The following is a 21,037-nucleotide window of genomic DNA, read 5'->3' on the forward strand; positions in this document are numbered from 1 at the left end:
TAAGGTCCCATCTTAGTCTGCGATGAGGCAAAGTCCAGAAGAATACATTTAGCTATCCAAAGCCTTAGAGAAACTGACTTCCATCTGGTCTTAGTCCATACTATTATGTGCCTGGAGGCAGCACTGTTGAAGATATGAAGAAGAAATAAAGCACTGAAATGGGTCGAATTTCAGATACTATATTAGAGGATAGCTGTGTGATTTTCTTCATCATAATTATTCTGAAAGGTTTTGTTACCAAGATTATGTTGGCCTTATGAAATAAACTGGAAAATGTTTCCTCTCTTTTATTGCTAAGCCTCTGAAAGAGTTTGTGTAAGACTGGCATTATTTTTCCTGAAATGTTTGGTATAATTTCACCAGGAAAGTCTTTTCAGCCTGGAGTGTTCTTTGTGGGAAAATTGTTTATTATACATATACTTTCTTTAATAGACATAGAACAATTCAGATTTTCTATTTCTTCTTGTGCCTGTGTGGGTTTTTTTCCCTCAAAGAGGTCTAATTCATCAAAAATCAAACTTAATGGCATAAAAACGTTTACTTATGCTATTCATTATGGGGTTCATTCTCTGTTTAAAGTTTGAAGTGATTTCCTCTTTCTTACTTCTAATATTGGTTATTTGTACTTTCTCCATTTTTCTCGATCAGTCTTGATGAGAGTTAATTTTACTAGCCTTTTCAAAATTTTTTGGATCTGATTCTTTTTATTATGTGCATGTTCATAATTTCATTAATATCTGACTTTCTTCTTTCTAATTTCTTTGGGCTTAGTTTGATGTTTTTCCCTTAACTTCTTGATATAGATTATTTAAATAATTGATTTTTAACATTTTCCAATACTTGTATTTAAGGCTATAGATTTACCCATAAACACAGCTTTATCTGTGTCCCGCAAGTTTTGATATGTAATGTTTTCTATGTAATTCAGTTCAAAATATTTTCTAACTTCCTTTGGAATTTCTACTTTGATCAACAGGTTATTTTGAAATAATTTCCAAATACATAGGGATTTTCTAATTACCTGTATTTTACCAAGTTTGTCTTAATTGCAATGTGGCCAAAAATCTGTTCTGTATGACTTCAGACCTTTGAAATACGTTGAGATTTCCTTTTTGTTGCAAGATATAGTCAATTTTCTTAAATGATCCATGCACCCTTGAAAATAATGTGCATTCTGCATTCATTTCCTAGGTATAGCGGTTTATTTACATGAATTAGTACCCATTTTTAATTTTGTTGTATCAATATTATTACTAATTTTGTGTGTTTGTGTGTACTTTTTCTAGCACTATGTGTGTTAAATTTTCTATGATTGTAGATTTGTCTATTTCTCCTACTAGTTCTGCCAATTTTTGTTTCATATATTTAAAGCCCTGTTATCTGGTTCATATAAACTTAGAATTGTTGTTATATCTACTCGGTGGGTTGAACATATTATCAATATTGAAATATCCATCTTTAACATTGCTTCTTACATTAAAGTATATTGTGTTCAATATTAGCATAGTTATGTCAACTTTGTGTTGGTTACCACTTGCATGATATATCCTTTTCCATCTTTTACTTTAAATCTTTCTATATCTTTATATTTCAACTATGTCTTTTGAAAGCAATATATTATCATATTTTAATTTTTATCCATTTTGACAATCTTTGTCTTTTAATTGGAACATTTAGTCAAGTTACATTTAATGTATTTACTAATATATTTGGGTTTAAATCTATCAGCTTATTATTTGTTTATTTTTACATTCTATGTACCTTTCCCTGTTTTCTTGCCTTTATTTGGACCACATAACTGTTTTTATTCCCTTTTTCCCTCCTCTACTAGCTTGATAATCATTAGGTTAACATATATTCCTCTATTCTTCCTTTAGAAATTACTCTAGTGATTACAACATGCATACTTGACTTATTAGAATCTAATAAAACTAGTACTTTTATCACTTTACAGACATTATAAAAATCTTACAACATGAACTCCATTTATTCTTCCTCCTATCTTTGGTGGGTTTGTCTTATGTCAACTTAGTTATATTAAAACTATATTTCTCAGAATTCATTTCCTTGTATGGTTCTGGGTTAGAGATGGCCACGTGAGAAATTTGCAGAAGATTTGAGAAGTGGAAGTAAAGCAGCAACTAATTTGCTCTAAAGGTCAGCGTAAGATGCTAGGCAATTTTGCAGCTCACACATATTGTTGCTAGTCTTCTGGCTCACCAAACCAGCAGCTATTATTTTCTGAAGGTTAGTCTAGAGCACCAAGCAGTGTTGCAGTTAAGTTGTCACTGATCACTGAATCACCTTATTGATAAGGAGAAGCATTTAGTACAACAGCTTTGTTAGTTCCCACCAGATTCCCTCTTTTAGATTCTATGAATCCTAGACCAGGTCTCCTTGTAGCTTGGATATTTTCTTCTGCTTTATCTTCCAGATTATTAATTATATCTTTAGTTGAATCTAATTGGCTATTAAAGGAATATACTGAAATTTTATTTTCAGTCATTGTGTTTTTAGCATTCACATTTCCATATATTTCCTTTTTTTAAATTGAGGTAAAATTGGTATATAACATTATGTGAGTTTCAGGTGTATAACATTATAGTTTGACATCTGTATACACTACAAAGTGATCACCACCAAAAGTCTAGTTACTATCCATCACCATACAACTGATCCCCCTATCCTGCCTCTCCTCTGGTAACCATTAATCCATTCTCTGTAGCTATGAGTGTTTTTGTTGTGCTTTGTTCATTTGTTTTGTTTTCTTAGATTCCACATACAAGTGAAATCATGATATTTGTATTTCTCCAACTGACTTATTTCACTTAGCATAATGCCCCCAAAGTTCCTCCACTTTGTCACAAATGGCAAGATTTCATCCTTTTTGATGGTTGAGTAGTATAACTCTACAAAAGTAATATTTTGTATTGAGGTAATTAGGAGTTCTTCTGTCTTCATGTACTTGCATGTCCAGTTCCTTCTCCGGGTTTGAGAAATTCTCAGCTATTATTTCTTTAAGTAAGCTCTCTGTTCTTTCTCCCTCCCTTCTCCCTCTGGGATACCTATAATCCATATGTAACTTTTCATAATTGTCAGATATTTCTCCAAGAACTTCATTTTTTCAAAAATCTTAGTTCTCGCTCCCCCTTCACCTGGATCATTTCTAGGTTTCTATCTTCAAGCTCACTGATTTTCTCCTCCATACAGTCTGCTCTATTTTTATGCTTTCTATATTATTTTTTATCTCATTAATTGTATTCTTCATATTCAGAATTTCTTTTGTTTATTTTTAGACCTTCAATCTCTTTGGTGAAGTATTCCTGCTGTTCATTAATTTTACTCCTGAGCTCACTGAACTGTCTTTCTGAGTTTTCTTGTAACTCGTTGAGTTTCTTTATGACAGCTATTTTGAATGTCAGTCAGGTGGTAATCTTCTGTGACTTCAAGTTTGGTTTCTGGAGAGCTGTCATTCTCCTTCTGTTCTGCTGTGTTCCTGTAGCTCTTGTTACTGTAGTCCTCTTCACGGTGTTTGAAGAATTGATCCTCTGCCAATGCATTTGTGATAGTAATCACCTTTCTTATTTGAGCACTGCTTTGTTTACTTTGGTTCTGAGCTGCTTATGAGAGCCTGCACTTTCCACCCTCCATTGTCTCTGCTAGGGGCATAATCAGTGCCTTCCTTGTTGTGCTTGTGTCTCTGAGGTTGCTGATGCCTTGCTGCTTTCGATGTCACTGCAGTCTGAGGTATTGCCACCAGAGTTACCAACCTGTGAGAACTGCTCCTTCTGGGGTCTCCTGGGTCTTGTGCTCTCCCGCTTGCTCTCTGTGGGCTCTTGATGGGTTCAGGTGCTGCTGCCTTGTGCACCACTTGTGCTGCTGCTCTTGGGTTATCTGGTGGCACTGGCAGCACCACTGTCAGAGGTGCTGGGTTCACAGGTGTCACTGTTGCTGTTTGGGGCCTGGGTTCTTGTATGTTGCCCCTGCTGCTGTTAGAGTCTGTGCCAGTGGTGCTGTCAATGAAGAGGTGGGTCTCAGGTTCTTCTGTGGTTCCTGAAGTCTCAGGTTGCAGGTGCCACTTGCTACTGCTAGGGGAGGAGTAAGGGCTAAGCCACAGGTGTTGTTGCTGGCCCTGCAGTCTCTGGTCATTGGCACCTGCTGGAGTGCTTTTTGAGACCCAAGGTCATGGCACCCTGCTCCTGCTGGTGAAACCTGTGTTTTGGTTGCTGTCTCCAGCACTGGAGATACCAGCACCACTGCCAGAAGAGGGAGTGGGGGCTGGGTCACTGGCACCACTCTGTGTCCTGAAGCCTCAGGACATGTATGCCATACACCACTACTGAGGTGGGGCAGGGTCCAGAGCTTCTGGTCACCAGCACTGGCATGTGCTGGTAGCCTGCTCTAAAACTTCAGATCAGGACACCTCATCCCTGCTGGGAAAATTTATGCCTTGGATGTAGTCCCCACTGCTGGAAAGACCAGCACTACTGCTGGGGAAGGGGGAGGGGGCCAGCTCCCTTGCTTCACTCTGTGGCCTGAAGCCCCAGCACCTGTGTGTTACCCACCACTGCTGGGAGGGGCAGGGGCTACAGCCTCTGGTTGCCAGCACTGGTGTGCATGCTGGTGGCCTGCTATAACATCTCAGATCAGAGCACTTTGCCCCTTCTGGGGAAATTTACATCTTGGAGGTAGTCCCAACTGCTAGAAAGACTGTGCCACTGCCAGGAGAGGTGGAGGCCAGGTCACCAGCTCTGCTGTGTCCTGGAACCTCAGGATGTGTGCACCACCCACTACTGCAGGGTGGGCAGGGACCAAGCCATGGGTGCTGTATTTGCCCCTGCAGCCTGTGGTTGCTGGCATGTGCACCAGTGTGAGGATCCACATTTTGGATTACTGCCATGAGGGGCAAGGATGGGAGCTGCTCCCTAGTTCCATGGCCTCCCAGAAGTCCAGTCTACCCACCTACAGATGTATAGATGCATGGATACTCAGGCATTCTGGTGTGCTATGCAGGGAGTCCTCTGTTGGTCACTGGTTGTCTGACTTGTAACTTAGAGGGAAGAGACAGAGGTAAGGACTCACTTTGCCATGATGCTGATATCACTCTTCCATGACGTTGAACATCTTTTCATATGAATACATTCATTCATTATGGTTTTCAGTTCCCTGTTGAAATTCCCCATCAAGTCCTATAATTCCTTGATTATATTAGTCAAAGTTATTTTAAATTCCATATTTGATAATGCCATTATTTGGAACATAGTTGGAACCATATTTATTCCCTTTTAAAATTTTTATAATTGACCTTGTTTTGCTTGTTTTATTTTTAAAGTTATGTTTACTGAGGTATAATTTATATACATCAAAATCTCATTTGGGGCTGGCCCCGTGGCCGAGTGGTTAAGTTCGCGCGCTCCGCTGCAGGCGGCCCAGTGTTTCGTTGGTTCGAATCCTGGGCGCGGACATGGCACTGCTCATCAGACCACGCTGAGGCAGCGTCCCACATACCACAACTAGAAGGACCCACAACGAAGAATATACAACTATGTACTGGGGGGCTTTGGGGAGAAAAAGGAAAAAATAAAATCTTTAAAAAAAAATATCTCATTTGAAGTGTAGAGTTCAGTGAGTTTTGACAAACATATACAATTATCTAACCACCACCATAAACAAGAAATAGAATTTTTTCATCACCTCAAAAAGAGCCCCTGGGCCCCTTTGCAGTCAGTCCCTCCTCCACGCCCCTGGAAACACTGATCTGATTTTGTCACTACAAATTTCCCTTTTCCAAAATGGCATATAAATAGTCTCAAACAGTATGTGACCTTTTGGATCTGGCTTCTTTCATTTAGCATGGTGCTTTTGAAATGATCACGTTGTTTTATATACCAGTAGTTTGTTCCTTTTTATTGCTGAGTAATTTTCCATTGTTTGGATATACCATAATTTATTTATCCATTCACTAGTTAATGGATTTGCTTGATTCCAGTTTGGAAGCATTATGAATAAAGTTTCAATGAACATTCACATGCAGTTCTTTGTGTGGATGTATATTTTCTTTTCTCTTGGGTAAATACCTAGGAGTGGGATTGCTAGGTAATATGGTATGTGTTATGAAGTGGCCATGAAAATGAACCTCTCAGACCTCTGACTGCAGGGAGCCTAACTGATCACTTGCCCCAGCTGCTGCACAAAGAAATCCAATTACTGCATTTGAACTGAGGCCATGCTTCCACGGGCTGCAACCCATGGAATGTGGTTGCAGGGATACTGAGGGGGGCATTCCTGGGACACGTGGAACTCTTCACAGATGAATTTGGATCAAGAACTTCCCATTGGTTTGGCCTAAACTTTCTTAGAACTGTGTTGCAATTTAAGACTCTTCACCTAGCCCTCACCCCTTCACAGGTGTTAGACCGCATGTAAACTGACAGCTAACCCAGCTTTCTCTGGCTCCCTCACCATTCCCCTCAAAAGCATTTTGCCCAACAGATCTGTTGATTGTCTAATCCCATCCTGGTGTCTCCTGTTTGGAGGTCCTGAACTAGCACAAGAAAATAAGTACGACGGGGTTCTGAGACTGGCTCACTTACCACTTTGTGAGAAATGAACAAGCCATCCTTAGTGGTACATGGAGTACCGGTAGTTTCTAGTACAGTCATGTGTATCTTAATGACAGGGATACCTTCTGAGAAATGTATCATTAGGTGATTTCGTCATTGTGTGAACATCATAGAGTGTACTTACACAAACCTAGATGGGATAGCCTACTCTACACCCAGGCTATACAATACTAATTTTATAGGACTACTATGATATATGTGATCCATTGTCGACTGAAACGTTATGTGGCACATGACTGTATACAATGGGGGTCTGATTGCTAAAGATTTTACCAGAAGCAAGCTGAGGGAAATGTCCTGGTGGAGGGGAATGTCTTGCAGGTGTGATAATTTAGGCACTTGAAAGATGGAGGGAAATAATGCCCAGAAAGACAGTAGAGTTGGCTAGTTACTACCAAATTAAACTGACATCCCACTGAGGGATAATGAGAAACTGAGGGCTGTTAACAAGAAGCCAAAATTTAAAGAATAAATGTGAGAGCTAGAGTGACTCTTTGGTAGTTTACAAACAGGCTCTCACCAACTCTGGTGGAAGAACAGACACAGCTGAGCAACAGAAAATCTAATCATTAAAGTTGCAGAACTAAGAGATGTTTAAATGCTCAGTCCAAACAGGTCTGCTATGCTAAAATCAGGGCCTGGTTGGAAATACCTAAGATCCTGAAAAATAGGATAGGAACATCTGAATGGATGCCTCTGAGGATGCTGACTTTGATGACTTCCCTAAATGCTTAGAATTTGCAGAGGTGACCTACTCTTTCCTAGTAAGAACTAACACTTCCCCCATGAGCAAAGATGCTGCAGAGGTTCCTCTACCTCTCCTTTTCACTGCTAGGCCAATAACTAGGGTTAAAGTCAAGTATGACCTGGCTTGGGGAGTGCTGGGGCTGATAAGGGAGGAAAGTGATTATACCCTAAGGAGCTGCAAGAATTAGCTAGGCTGTGTTGGAAAGAGCCACATGAGTATCCTTGAGAATAGACTTTGAGGGTGCTGGATAAAAGAATATAGAAAGTAAGACTGGGTAAGAAAGAATTCATTGACTTGAAGCTACTCTTTAGGGACAGGGGACATAAGACCTCAGCAAGAACCTAGGAGATAGGACAAACTCTCTGTCAGAGTGGCCTTAGAGATCTAGAGAAAGCAATGACCAAAGTAAAGTGGAAAGTAAAGTGGAAATACCCAAGCTGCCCTGGCAGATAGAAGAGAAAGGCATAAGGGGGCTGTGGAAAGTTTGTGTGCTTGAGTGGATATATTATGTGAGGCAAAAAAACCCACCAAAGGATTATGTCCTTCAGGAGGGCCCAAAAGACACACTATTAACCATGGCCACCAGGAATGTGCTGGTGAGAGGCAAATTAGCATCACCAAAAGGTTCAATTGTCACTCTCCTTGCAAGCTAGAGCTGACAGTAGAGGAGGTAGTTATGTAGCTAGGCTTATTAATATCCATGGGGATGGTTCCCCACTCCCATCAAGACATAGAGGCCAGATGATGGTGCTTAAATGCCAAAAGCCAGGAGGCCACAATTATCATAATGACCAGGAAAGTCAGAGAGTAGCCAAAGGGGCTTGATCTTCAGAGAGTTGTAAATATAGTTAATAGATGAGCACCCAATGCTGCTTAACATCTACTACAAAAAAAATTAAGAATTGAGGAGCAGGAGGCTAAGGGTACACACCCCAATTAAAAAATCATTATTCTTCACTCACTTCACAAACCTGAACCACATTTCAGATCTAGAACCTGTTGGCTGAAGATACATGATTAGGTCCCTAGGAGGAAGTACACTTCAACAATCCTTCTTCTAGGTTTCTCCTGAGGAAGAAAGGTCCACAGGAACCATGGAGGAGCTGCTACCTACTACCTGAACTCATGTGGAGAAGTAGATGTGTGTAGTACAATGAGTGGACTGTTATGGTCATGAAAATGCACCTTTCAGATCTCCACCTTCAGGGAGCATAACTGACCTGCTGTCTTCATGACCATGGTTATGCTGAGACCATGATTTCCAAGAAGGTGCTCCCAGCCAATGACTGAACTTGGTAGGAATACTAAGGCAGACTTGTTTCTGAGAGTTGCAGAACTCAATTGATGGGCAACTTTACTGAAACTTTCTTATAAATGTGTCACGGTCTAAGACTTCTCCTACCCAATATTCCTTCCTTTCTTCTCTTCTTCACAGAGGTTAGATCTGTATTGTAAACTGACACCTCCCCAGTTTCCTCCCCATCTACCTTCACAAATTTTTTCCCCAACAAACCTCTTGAATGTCTAATCCTGACTTGGTATCTGCTTCTCAGGGACCCAAACAGATTGCAAAACTCTTTTCTAAAGTGGCTGTATAATTTCACAGTCCCACAAGTAATGTATGAGTGTTCTAATTTCTCCACATCCTCACCAACACTTGGTATTGATAGTTTTTAAGATTTTAGCAGTTCTTAAAGGTGCAAAGTGGTATCTCATTGTGATTTTGATTTGAATTTCTTTACTAATCAATTATGTTGAACATTTTTCATGTGCTTATTTCCTATCTGTATATCTCTGGGGAAGTGTCTGTTCAAAAATTTTGCCCATTTCTTTGTTGGGTTGTTTGACTTATTATTGAGTTGTAAGAGTTCTCTGTACATTTTCGATATAAGTCCTTTATCAGCTATGCATTTGCAAGTATTATCTCTCAGTCTGTGGCCTGTCTTTTAATCATCTTAACAGAGTTGAAGGACAGAAGTTAATAAAAGTTCAATTTAGAATTTTTTCCTTTATTGTTTGTGTTTTTTGTTTTTTTTCTAAGAAGTTGTGGCTAACTGAATGTCACAAAGATTATCTTCTATGCTTTCTTCTAGCAGTTTTACAGATGTAGGTTTACATTCAGACCTATCATCCATTTCAAGTTAATTTCTGCATATAGTGTACAGAAATATGGGTTCATTAAGAAAAGTTAACACCTTTATGAAACCAGTTAACCCTCACCCTAAGTTCATGAGACATGCTTTACTGAAGGGAGAAAGTTTCATTGGTGAAATTATATTCAATATACTGAGTATGTAAATATCAAAGTTATTAATTATATATTTTATATTAATTTTATAAGGACACTATTTAATATTAAGTAATATTAATTGAAAACACCATGAATCTAATTTAGAAATGTTGTAATTTATATTACATAAATATATAGGAAGGGAAAAACCTAAATTAAAAGGCGTCAAGGCAATGCTCATTCAAGAATACTGGCAATTACTGAAAAAATTTTATACATGCATTTAAATTGTTTTATGATGTCTTAGAATTGAGTAAATTAAAAATAAAAACCTACCTTTTTTCTGCATATCCTGATAAAGTTTCCTTATTTCTATCTTATGTCCCTCCTCTTTGATTTTCATTTCACTCATAAGTTTGGCAACATTATTCTTATATTCCTAAAGATTAAAATATATGTTCACTCTTCAATTTAAATATGTGTAAACAACTTTTGATCACTTACAAAGTTAAAATTCTCAAAGTTTATATTAATTTTTGATATGTAATTATATCTAGAGGGGAAAGATATTGTCCATTGTTTGAATAATCAGGTTTGAGAACAACCAATTTCTGGTCCAAGGAGATAGAGACCATCTAGAGGCAATGTCTTTATATCTTTGCTTCTTGACTACTCCTCACCAGTTTTGGTATATCACAGATGCTCAAAATATTTTGTTTAATTGTATGAATAAATGCCATGACAGAATTAAAATATGTCCAAAAAAAGCCAAAGTTCTATTTTAGAACCAACTTTAGGCACTGTTCGATAGCCAGCAGGCTTATCCCAACGTAAGATGAATCCCTTTGAATGTGGGCTAAGCTTTTATTTCTGAAAATAATATAAACATCCCTAATTCCAGAAGGAGGTTAAGCACTACCCATGGTAAGGGTTAGCTTTATGGGAAAGAGGCTAAAGAAAGATGGATTTGGGATTTGAGATGTGCTTGAAAGCCGCCTGAGATTAGTTTCTTGGAAACATAGAAATGATTTATTATGCTAATACGGAGATGGACATTGAGAAACGTGCTAGAAGAGAAAGCTCCCAAAGATAAGATTTACTGTCTACCCAAAGTTATGTTCTTACATAAAGAAACCACTCACAAGCCTAAGATGTAGGCAGGAGAAAGGGAAAGCAGGAAGAATAAAAGTGAAGTAGGATAGTAACAAAGAGACAATAATGAAGGCAAGAGGTCAAGAAAAGCCTCTAAACACCATAAAAGCAGGGATTTTTGTTTTACTCACTTTTGTATTCCCAACTCCTAGTGTATATCTCTTGATATATATTTGTCGAATGAATGAGAGTGCTAATAAGAATTATTTAAATCAGAGGTTCTTAGCCTAGACCCAGTGAATGGGTCTTCAAGGGTCCACTAACTTCCTGAAATTGTATGCAAAATTATCCACATATATATGTGTGTGTGTACTTTTGAGCATTTTTTTCAGAGTGGGGAGGGGGGTCACACCTTTTAATAGATATTCAGTGGTACTGAGGAGGTAAAAAAAAAAAGTCAAGATCCACTGGCTTAGAAGGCTATAATTTAAAATAAAGGTACATTCCTCTAGGTTACATAAATTCAAGGGGATATTGTTTGGATTCCTATTTGTGCTACTTATCCTGCCAGGCAACTTGCAGGAATGGCCAAATCTATCCAACCACTGGCTTTAATTAAAGCCGAGCAGATGAAGAGGGGTGAATCTCATAAATTGCTAATTTCACATGCATGTATCTAGATTTCAAGATGGGCAATGACAGAGTGGCTTTCATAACCTACTCCTGACTCAACTGAGTGCACTAAGCAGTTGCTGTACTGAGAAACCACAGCAGACAAATTTATGTATCTTTTCATTTGCCATTGACTTTGCCACCTGAAGATGCTACCACTAAAGTAGAATGCTTCCATTAATTCAGTAAGACCCAGGATTTTCACTCCAGCCTCCAGGCATGAAGGCAATTCTAATGTCCGGACTGGGGCCAAGCTGTATCTCTCTATGCTCCTCTCCCCTACTTTAGCCTGTGCTAGCCCCGAGGAATCTAATCCTTTCATTTTTCTAAAGGGACAAAATCCCAACAAGTTACTCTTGGTTGCCTTCTTTTCTTTTGCCTTCTGGGAATTTTAAATTCCAAGGGATAGCCTCTGGTTGTATTTTTTAAAAATAAACCTTAAAGATTCTCTGTATACAAGTTACAAAACCTCTCTCAGTCCCATAAATATGGCCAATGAGTACCTGCTGAGTTTGTTTCTAGGGAGTGGTTCTCCATGTTTTGAATGTGTCTGGAGGTTTTGTACTAGAGAATCCTCATTGGATTGGTCATCTTTAGTTTACTTTGGACAGTACCTAATTAAGAAGCTCAGAATCTTGGGTCATGGTGTTTTCTCTTTAATTTTCACCCATCTGAAAATTCCGACGGTATTTTAGACAAAGTAGTATTCTATGGCTTGACATTTTAGAAGAGAAAGGAGGCAAAAGTTTCTCTCCCTTCTTCCTGCCCCAATTGCACTCTGACTTCACCATCCATGGTTCAGTTCTAGAGGCAAGACATGGAAAGGATGAGAAAGAATAAAGGAAAGGGATAAAGGAAAGGAAAAATAAAAGATGAGATACATTCCAGAGATATTTAAATTGTCTCAAAATTGGTGATCAGAAGCTAAATTTTCTAAGAGCACAGCCAGATGCTATTCACTACTCCTGAGTATTATCCAGAAGCCCTGGTGAGGTTTTAGAATTAGCTTGTGTTTCTTCAGAGGCTTCCCAAGTGAGGAACCAGAGTGAATTTAGAGATGATCCTTCAAGTTGAGGTTCTAAGCCTGATACAGATCCAACTTGAGTTTTGGAAATCTTAGCTCTGCCAGAGTTTAACATATTGACTCTTAGGAGATGAGAAAAAAATTAGTGTAATAAACCTCCCAAAGGGCAGAGGGGTAGGAGAAAATAAAAAGTAGCAGAGGGTATTGTGGCTCTTGGGAGAGAATTAATTGATAATCCAAATAAAATACTCCCTTCATTTGGATGGCAATAAAATTGCAATGGATTACCCAAATCATAAAGATTAAAGACTCATTTACTTTATAGTAAAAAAAAAAAGTTTAAAAGTGCTAACATATGCTAGAGTAAAAATTCTATTAACATAATTAAAAAATATGTAGCAAAATACTTGCATCTGTTTTTGGTAGGAAGAAAAAATAATGCAAGTGATATATTAGTGCATTATAGTCTGCAAAAAGACTAGAGTCCTCAAAACTTGTATTTCTTTAAAAACGTTTATTTATCAAAAATTCTGGTACACACACACATATATAATTACTCTGCAAATTTAGGCTGTCTTTCTCATTGAAAACAACCACTTTTTTTTTTCTAATTTGAGAAGAATGCTCTATAGCGATTTGATTGAATATAAAGATACATGAACTCACCTGTTCATGATATTTTAACTTTTCTTTCATAAGATCAGCATTTCTTTTTAGTTGTTCATTTTCACCTGTGTAAAAATCATCAAAAAGCACCATAACATATAGCACTCTTCAATTAATATGGGAATATGTTTAACATTTCAAGTTTCCATTCGTGTATGCATTCAATGCATTCACCGTGTATGCATTCAATGCAGCATCTACTACACATCAGGCTCTGTGCATGACACTGGGAATGTTGAAACAAAAAAAATTATTGCTCTTCAAAGAACTTAGAGCCTAGTGGTGAGACAGCTGTGCAAGTAGTTTTGATATGCTATGATAATTGTTCTGTGATGGCAGGATGTCTGAAATACTGTGGGGACCTGTGGAAGAAAAGCCTATGTCAGCGTGAAGTCAGGAAAGGATTTACAGAAGTGGGACCACTTGGGCTGAGACTTAAATTATAAGGCTTACCCCATTTTGGAGAAGGGCATTCCAGATACAGAAAGCTGCACAGAAGACTTTGGGCTTGAGCGAGCATAGCACATTTGGGAAAATTACAATTCAAGTACAGTGTGGTTGGAGTGAAAACTGTGAGGAGGATGTGTTAAAAATGTTGGGGCCATATCCTAATAGGAGGTGGATATGAATGACTTTTAATTTTATTTTATAGGTTACAGAGTCATTAAAGAATTTTGAGCAGTGAAGTGAAATAATAAGTTACATGTTAAAAAGATTATCTGGCAGTGTAGAGGATGAATGGGAGAGTTTTGACCCTAGAGGAATGGATATCAGTAAAGATAGGTCAAGTAAGAAGTAAGAGTCTAAGTTAGGTCAGCAGAAGTAGAAAACAAAAGGAAAATGAAGATAACTATTTAGGGCATAGACTCACCAGGAGACTTACTGACTGATTGGACAGCAGAGGCAAAAGAGAAAGGGGAACTTTTGCCTTCTAGGTTTCTGATTTAGGTAACTGCAAAATGTTCATCAGTTTGGGAAAAATTAAGCGGGGAAGACTTTTAGGAGGGAAATGGTGAATCTAGATCTTCACTATGCTAAATTTGAAATACTTGGGATATCCAGGGGAACATTTCTGGTAGGCTGAGAAACTTTTAGCGGTAGCCAACAGAAGAATATTCTATAAAGGAGCCTGAGAAGAAGGGTCCAGAGACACAGGAGAGAGTGGTACTGAAAAAAGAGAGGTTAAAAGGGTTATAATCAATGGCAAAAAATGCAATAGAAAGATCAAGTGAAAGAATTTTGAGTCTGAAAACTATGGGAAATGGCTAATTCTTCTAAGCTGAAGATCATATGAAAGTGGGGAAATGGAGATAGTGAGCGCAGACTATTCCCTCGAAGTTTGATTGTAAAAGGAAAGAGTAAGGGCAATTGAAGAGAATAAACCCAAGGTCAAGGAAATTATGTCTTCCTGTTTGTTTAAAAGATGGGAGAGATCTGAGTTGTTTAAATGCTGAGAAGAATGGCCAACAGAAAAAGGGAAATGAAGGACAGAGAAAAGGAACAAGTGAAGATGCAACATCCCAGAAGAGAGAAGTGAAGAGAGATGAGAGTTAAACCATAGTGGAGAAACCAGGTTTAAGAAGGAAAGGAAGAAGGATTTCCTTTTTTCTATGCTAAGGAGGAAGGAAATAAGGCCATGTCCAGATATGTACATATTTGGAGGAGGTGCAGTGGGAAGAAGGGATGGCAGATAACAAGAAATGAGGTAGTTTACATCTGACAGCTTTCATTTTTTTCTGTGAAATAAAAAGTAAAGTAAGTTGAAAGAGAAAGAAACAGATTTAAAGGTGAGGGCTTGAAGAGTAAAAAATTTGAAAAGCCAGGATAAACTAAGGATACAGTTGAAACTGGGACTCATGAATTAATATGAGCCTGCATTGCATGATGTTGCACCAATAGCTTTCAGTAGCGTTAGCATTATAAGTAAAGCAGGTGTAAGATTGGATTGATCCATATTTGAGTAGTACAGTTGGTATTACAGAATGAGCAAGAGAAACAAAAGTACTGCTAAAAGAGAAGATGAGTGATATTGTAAACTAGATATCTAAGCTAGAAAGCGAGGGAGGTTTTGTCTTACAGCAACATTAGTGAGAATCATAGTTATATTTACTTAATGCCTTTTCATGTAAAACTTAAGACAAAAATGAAATGAAAAGAATTAAAATATGGTTTTGCATCTTTGATTTTCCCTACTGTTTCAGATCTACCATAATTGACAGCTTTTTATATATTATGAAAACTCTTCTTCTGACAAAAGATGGAGAAGGAGTAGTGCTTGACAATTTTCAGTACTCACTCTTGCTCACCTCTAGGTGTTTTAAGGAAAGACAGATATACTTAGATCAGGAAAGAGCTAATCCTGGTATATAGTGTGTGGTAAGGGTTTGAAACAGAGCCAAGATCTGTATCTGAACCAGACGTAAAAGGTGCTCAGAGATAAAATTAGGCCAGGAGTAGGCATGGAGCCTGGATTGTAATCGCTAACCAGTGTGAGATAGAGGCCAGGGCTTGAGTTCAGTGACTAACTGGGATCAGTGCCAAGGCTGAATGAGACCTAGACCTGGGTAACAATAATTCCAAGTTCTGTATTATTTAGAATCAGTTTGTCAATATCTACAAAATAACTTGCAGGGATTTTGATTGGGATTATATTGAATCTATAGATCAAGTTGGGAAGAACTGACGTCTTGACAATATTGAGTCTTCCAATCCATGACCATGAATATTTCTCCATTTATTTAGTTCTTCTTTGATTTACTTCATCAGAGTATTGTAGTTTCCCTCATATAAATCATGAGCACATTTAATGAGATTTATACCTAAGTGTTTCATTTTGGGGGGTGCTAAGGTAAACAGTATTGCATTTTTAATTTCAAATTCCGCTTGTTCATTGCCATTCATTCATTCCACTGTTCATTCAACTGACTTTTAACACTTTTTTAAAAAGATTTTATTTTTTTCCTTTTTTCTCCCCAAAGCCCCCTGGTACATAGTTGTATATTCTTCGTTGTGGGTCCTTCTAGTTGTGGCATGTGGGACGCTGCCTCAGCGTGGCTTGATGAGCAGTGCCATGTCTGCGCCCAGGATTCGAACCAAGGAAACACTGGGCCGCCTGCAGTGGAGCGAGAGAACTTAACCACTCGGCCACGGGGCCAGCCCCACATTCAGTTGACTTTTGTATGTTAACCTTGTATACTGCAACCTTACTATAATCGCTTTTTAGTTCCAGGAGGTATTTTTCGTCAAATCTTTTAGATTTTCTACACAGATAATCATGTCATCTGTGAACAAAGTTTTATTTTTTCCTTCCTAATCTGTATACCTTTTATTTCCTTTTCTTGTCTTATCTATCTAGGACTTTGAGTACAATGTTGAAAACGAGTGGTGAGAGAGGATATCCTTGCCTTGTTCCTGATCTTAGTGGGATGGCCTCTAGTTTCTCACCAGTAAGTCTGACGTTAGCTGTAGTTTTTTGCAGATTCTTTTTTGATCCAGTTGAGTAAGCTTCCTCTATTTCTAGTTTACTGAGGTTTTTTTTTTTTTTTTAAATCATGAATGGGTGTTGGATTTTGTCAAAAGCTTTTTCTTCATTTACTGATATGATCATGTGATTTTTCTTTTTTGGCGTGTTGGTGTGCTGGATTACATTAATTGACTTTCAAATGTTGAACCAGTCTTGCATACTTGAGATAAACATTACTTTGTTGTGGTGCATAATAAACCCACCAAAGGCATTCTTCATTTCTGTTACAGTGTTTTTGATCTCTAGAATTTCTTTTTGGTTCTTTCTTAGGATTTCCATCTCTGCTTACGTTGCCTATCTGTTCTTGCATGCTGTCTACTTTATTCACTAGAGCCCTTAGCATGTTAATCATAGTTGTTTTAAATTCCCAGTCCGATAATTCTAACATGTCTGCCATGTCAGATTTTGATGCTTACTCTGTCTCTTCAAATTGTGTTTTTTTTTGCCTTTTAGTAGGCCTTATGATATTTTCTTGATAGCTAGACATGATGTATCCTATGATCCAGAAATTCCATTCGCAAAAGAAATGAAGATATATATTCACTCAAGATTGTACATGGATGTTCCTAGCAGCTTTATTCACAGTAGTCAAGAACTGGCAATAACCCAAATGACCATTAACAGGTGAATGGATAAATGGATCATGGTATATTCATACAACGGAATAAAAGGGAATGAATTACTGATATACTCGACAACATGAATAAATCTCACAATCATTATCCTGAGGAAAAGAAGCTAGATGCAAAAGAGAACAAACAGTATAATTCCATCTATGTGAAGTTCTAGAATGGGCAAAGCTACTTTAGGGTGAGGGAAATGAGTACATGGTTACCTGTGGGGTGGGGGCAAAGATTTCCTGGGAAGGGGCTGAGAGTTCTTTCTAAGGGTATGGAAATATTCTATATATCAATAGAGGATTGGGTTATATGAGTGTCTAAAATAGTCAAAACTCAATGTACTGTACACCTAAAATCTATGCATTTCACAGTATGCAAATTGTACTTCATTTAAAGAACAGTTTCCAAAAGTTCCATCTGATTGTTAAAGCTAGTAATTACAGGACTTTATAGTTCAAGGAAAATGGGCACAATATAAATGGTCAATCATTCTGTGTTTTCTCTTTGGTGTTGAGGCTGAGAGAGCTGGTCACAAATTGGGCAGGGTGGTTTTTTGTCTGTGCATTATTAAATTATTATATGATTAGCATTATCATTAGCATAATTAGCATTAATTTATCCGGAGGGCTTTTATTCTACACTTAAATTTTCTACACTTAAATTTAAACAGGACTGGTTTTTAATCAGTTTAAATTCAGTGTGATATAAAATGGAAATTCTCCTGCCACATCCCTTCCCCATCAGTGCCTTCAACAGTGCTGTGTTGAATTTCCTTTCATCTCTGAGTTGCCAATACCTTAATGACATTTTTGGCAAATTAAAAAACTCTGCAGTGATTTCCATTACTAAATATCCAGGTTAGTTTAAAACTCTGATTTTCTATTTCAAATTTGAAAGTTTTCATAATCCTTATCACTGGCTAGATCTGGCTTGAAGGACTCGGAAGTGGAGAAAGTTTTAGTTTTCTCTTTAATTGTTCTTCCTTGTCTAGCTCTTGGGGGTAGGGCTCAGGGAACGGGGAGATATTCTCTAGATTAAACTTCTGGAGTTCTAGTACTCTCTCTGATGGCTGTGAATTACTTCTATGGGCTAATATAATGGAGAGTCTGGACTCACCTCAACATTTGGTAACATGTTAGCAGCTCTCTTTAGAATGTGGGAATATTTTGCTTAAATTCTTTTTTAAATCTTGGGCCCTAGTTACCAGTTTCAGGTTGAGAGAAAAAGTCCCACTCAACATCCTATTACACTTTCCCTCCTACAACCCTAACATAGCACAACCAAGAACTAGTCAAAACAACACAACAAATCATTAAAGATTTTTGACATTATCTGAACAACGCTTTAGGAAGGTTTGTCTTGCAATACGTATATAATGTCGAGAGGAGATCTTGGAAATGAAGTCCACTTATGAAACTATTGCAGAGGCATGGGTAAGAAGTAATGAGTATGTGCCTTGTGGGTAAAAATTGACAATGTTGGGGTGGAAGAGTAAAAAGTAACTGCAAAGTTTAGAGTTTTGGTAATTGGGAGAATAGACATATTTGGAGTAGAAAGAGAAAAGCCAGAACTATGTTTACAAGGGAAGATGATAAATGAACAGCATTAAACTGAAAGTAAAAATATAAAATCAATTTGTTTTCAAAGACTACGATTAGACAGGAAAGTGCTATATTTTAAAGGGTCATATTTTAAAATACAGAGCTTAATCTTGCTGGCTTCAGTTTTACAAAAATTTTGTTGGAAAATTTGATATTTCCTTGAAAGGAAAGCACCAATAATTTGAAAACATTTTGAACTAAAACACTTATCTATAAAATATAGTATTCTCTTTAGAACAAAAGACTTGAGATATGTTTTCTTCCCCCCATCCTCACCCCCATTCTAATGGGATTTTCAATCCACAGGAACACAATGCATTAACAGTCATGTAACCTGAAAGTTTTCAAGGTAAAAATCTATCCTGTCAGTAGAATGTGTGTATTCTAGAATTAAGAAACTGGAGATTGTAGAGGATTTTGATCTCTATAATAACAATGAGCTTTACTTTCTTTCATCATTCAGCTTTGTATGATTTTCAAGTCTAAGTTTTTGTTTTGTTTTGTCACAATAATTAAGGGCTGGGAGCTGCCTAAAAAGAGATTGTGCTCACTAGGCAACAAACACCGCTTGTATCTACTGGGAATGCCAAAGCATCCGTAACTGAAAGATGAAAGAAATTTGATATTTTCCAATTTATAAAAGTATATTTGCTAGTTTTAGTAAGTGAAGCATCTGTAAAGGGAAGCTAATCAACTTGACACATCTCCACTACCCACTCACCTCCATGAAGTTATCAATGTTAACAGCCTGGTCTGTATCCTTCCCTACTTCTCTCCCAGCCTATACAATTATATATAAACATACCATATATTTGTACTGGTTTTACCCATATAAAATTATACTATACATTATTACTTTGCAAAGAACTTAGTTCTTAAAAATGGGCCTTCCTTCAAGTCCATGATTTTTCTATGCATATATGTACATACATTTTATAATTTTACATAAATAGCATCATACCATACATGCTGAGATACTTTTAGGACACTTTTCCCTTCTTTCTTTCGTTTTTTTTGGGGGCCTTCTTCCTCTTCCTCTTTTCTCCTCTTTCTCCCTCTCCCTTCACATCCCTGGTGCAATTGTGTATCCTTCTGTGTTTCTCTTCATGCTCTTAACCTCTGGATCAAACATATGTATACACACATACCTATTTCCATATTTTTATTCATATCTTTTGCCCATTAAAATAATTCTATTAACTGATGGTCAATTTGTAGATTTCTTCATATACTGTAGATATAAACCAGATTGGTATTTGAAAACATTTTTTCAAATTAATTATTTGTTTTTTGACTTTTGGGTGAAAAAATAACATGCTAAGTTCTTTTCTCTTTGTCGTTGTTTGTGCTTTTGTTGCATTGTTGTTAAAGTCTATTAGATTGGTTTTTTCTTTACATAGCGTCTGAGGTTCCCAGGTCGCTTAAGAAGATATTCTACAGCTCTAGGTTGTAGCTCTGTGTTGTATACTGGGTTTTCTTTTAAGTTTTATTATTCTTTTTTACATTAAAGTCTTTTATCCATCTGGAATTTATTTTTGATGTGGTGGGAAAAAGTCTAACTTTCTTTTCTTCCAGATGGAATGCTAGTTGTACTAATACCATATGTTAAAATGCTATTGTTTTTCCAATAAATTGAAATATTCCTTGTGTCATACTTACGTTAACAAATATTGGGGCCTGTTTCTAGAATCTAGTCCTTTATTCTTTCATAGAGATATTCTTCAATTTCTATGCCAATACCATATTGATTTCATTACAACAGCTTTGGAACATGTTATTATCTGGTAATGGAAGTCCCCCTCTCCCACATTCTTCTTCTTTTTCATAGTTTTATTGTTTGTTTCTTCTGTCAAATGAACTTTAAGATTATTTTATAGAATCTTCTCCCTCCCCAATCTAGTATTTTAATTAAAATTGTATTAAATGTGTATATTAACTTCAGGAAAACTGACCTTTTAATGATGATAAGTCTTCCCTCTGCCAGAAAAATTGATCAACTTATTTAAATGTAATACTACTTGCATATTATCTAGCTTTGGCACATCCATAATTATGCTAAATAGAACCACATAACTTATCTGTGAACTAAAGCCATCCACTGAAGAAATAGCTCACCTCCTGGATACTTTATATTACATTTCAGTTGGCTCTATGTTGACTTTTATCAGTAGTACAACCAATATGATTATTGTTGGTGCTGCTTCTTTTCATCATCCTACCGGATTCTACATTAAATTT

General features: G+C 37.2%; 1 protein-coding gene across 1 annotated transcript in view; it reads right to left on the reverse strand.

Moving 5' to 3' along the window:
* The window catches only part of CCDC152 (coiled-coil domain containing 152), a 40,591-nt gene that overhangs the window by 4,097 nt on the left and 15,457 nt on the right, over positions 1-21,037 (reverse strand). Inside the window, exons 5-6 of the mRNA XM_008524572.2 lie at positions 13,056-13,120; positions 9,938-10,040 (exon numbers count right to left, since the gene is read on the reverse strand). Coding sequence (XP_008522794.1) covers positions 9,938-10,040; positions 13,056-13,120 — 168 coding nt within the window. The remainder of the gene's footprint in view (positions 1-9,937; positions 10,041-13,055; positions 13,121-21,037) is intronic.

Source organism: Equus przewalskii, chromosome 20 (genome assembly GCF_037783145.1).
Source record: "Equus przewalskii isolate Varuska chromosome 20, EquPr2, whole genome shotgun sequence".
Classification (NCBI taxonomy): Eukaryota; Metazoa; Chordata; class Mammalia; order Perissodactyla; family Equidae; genus Equus; species Equus przewalskii.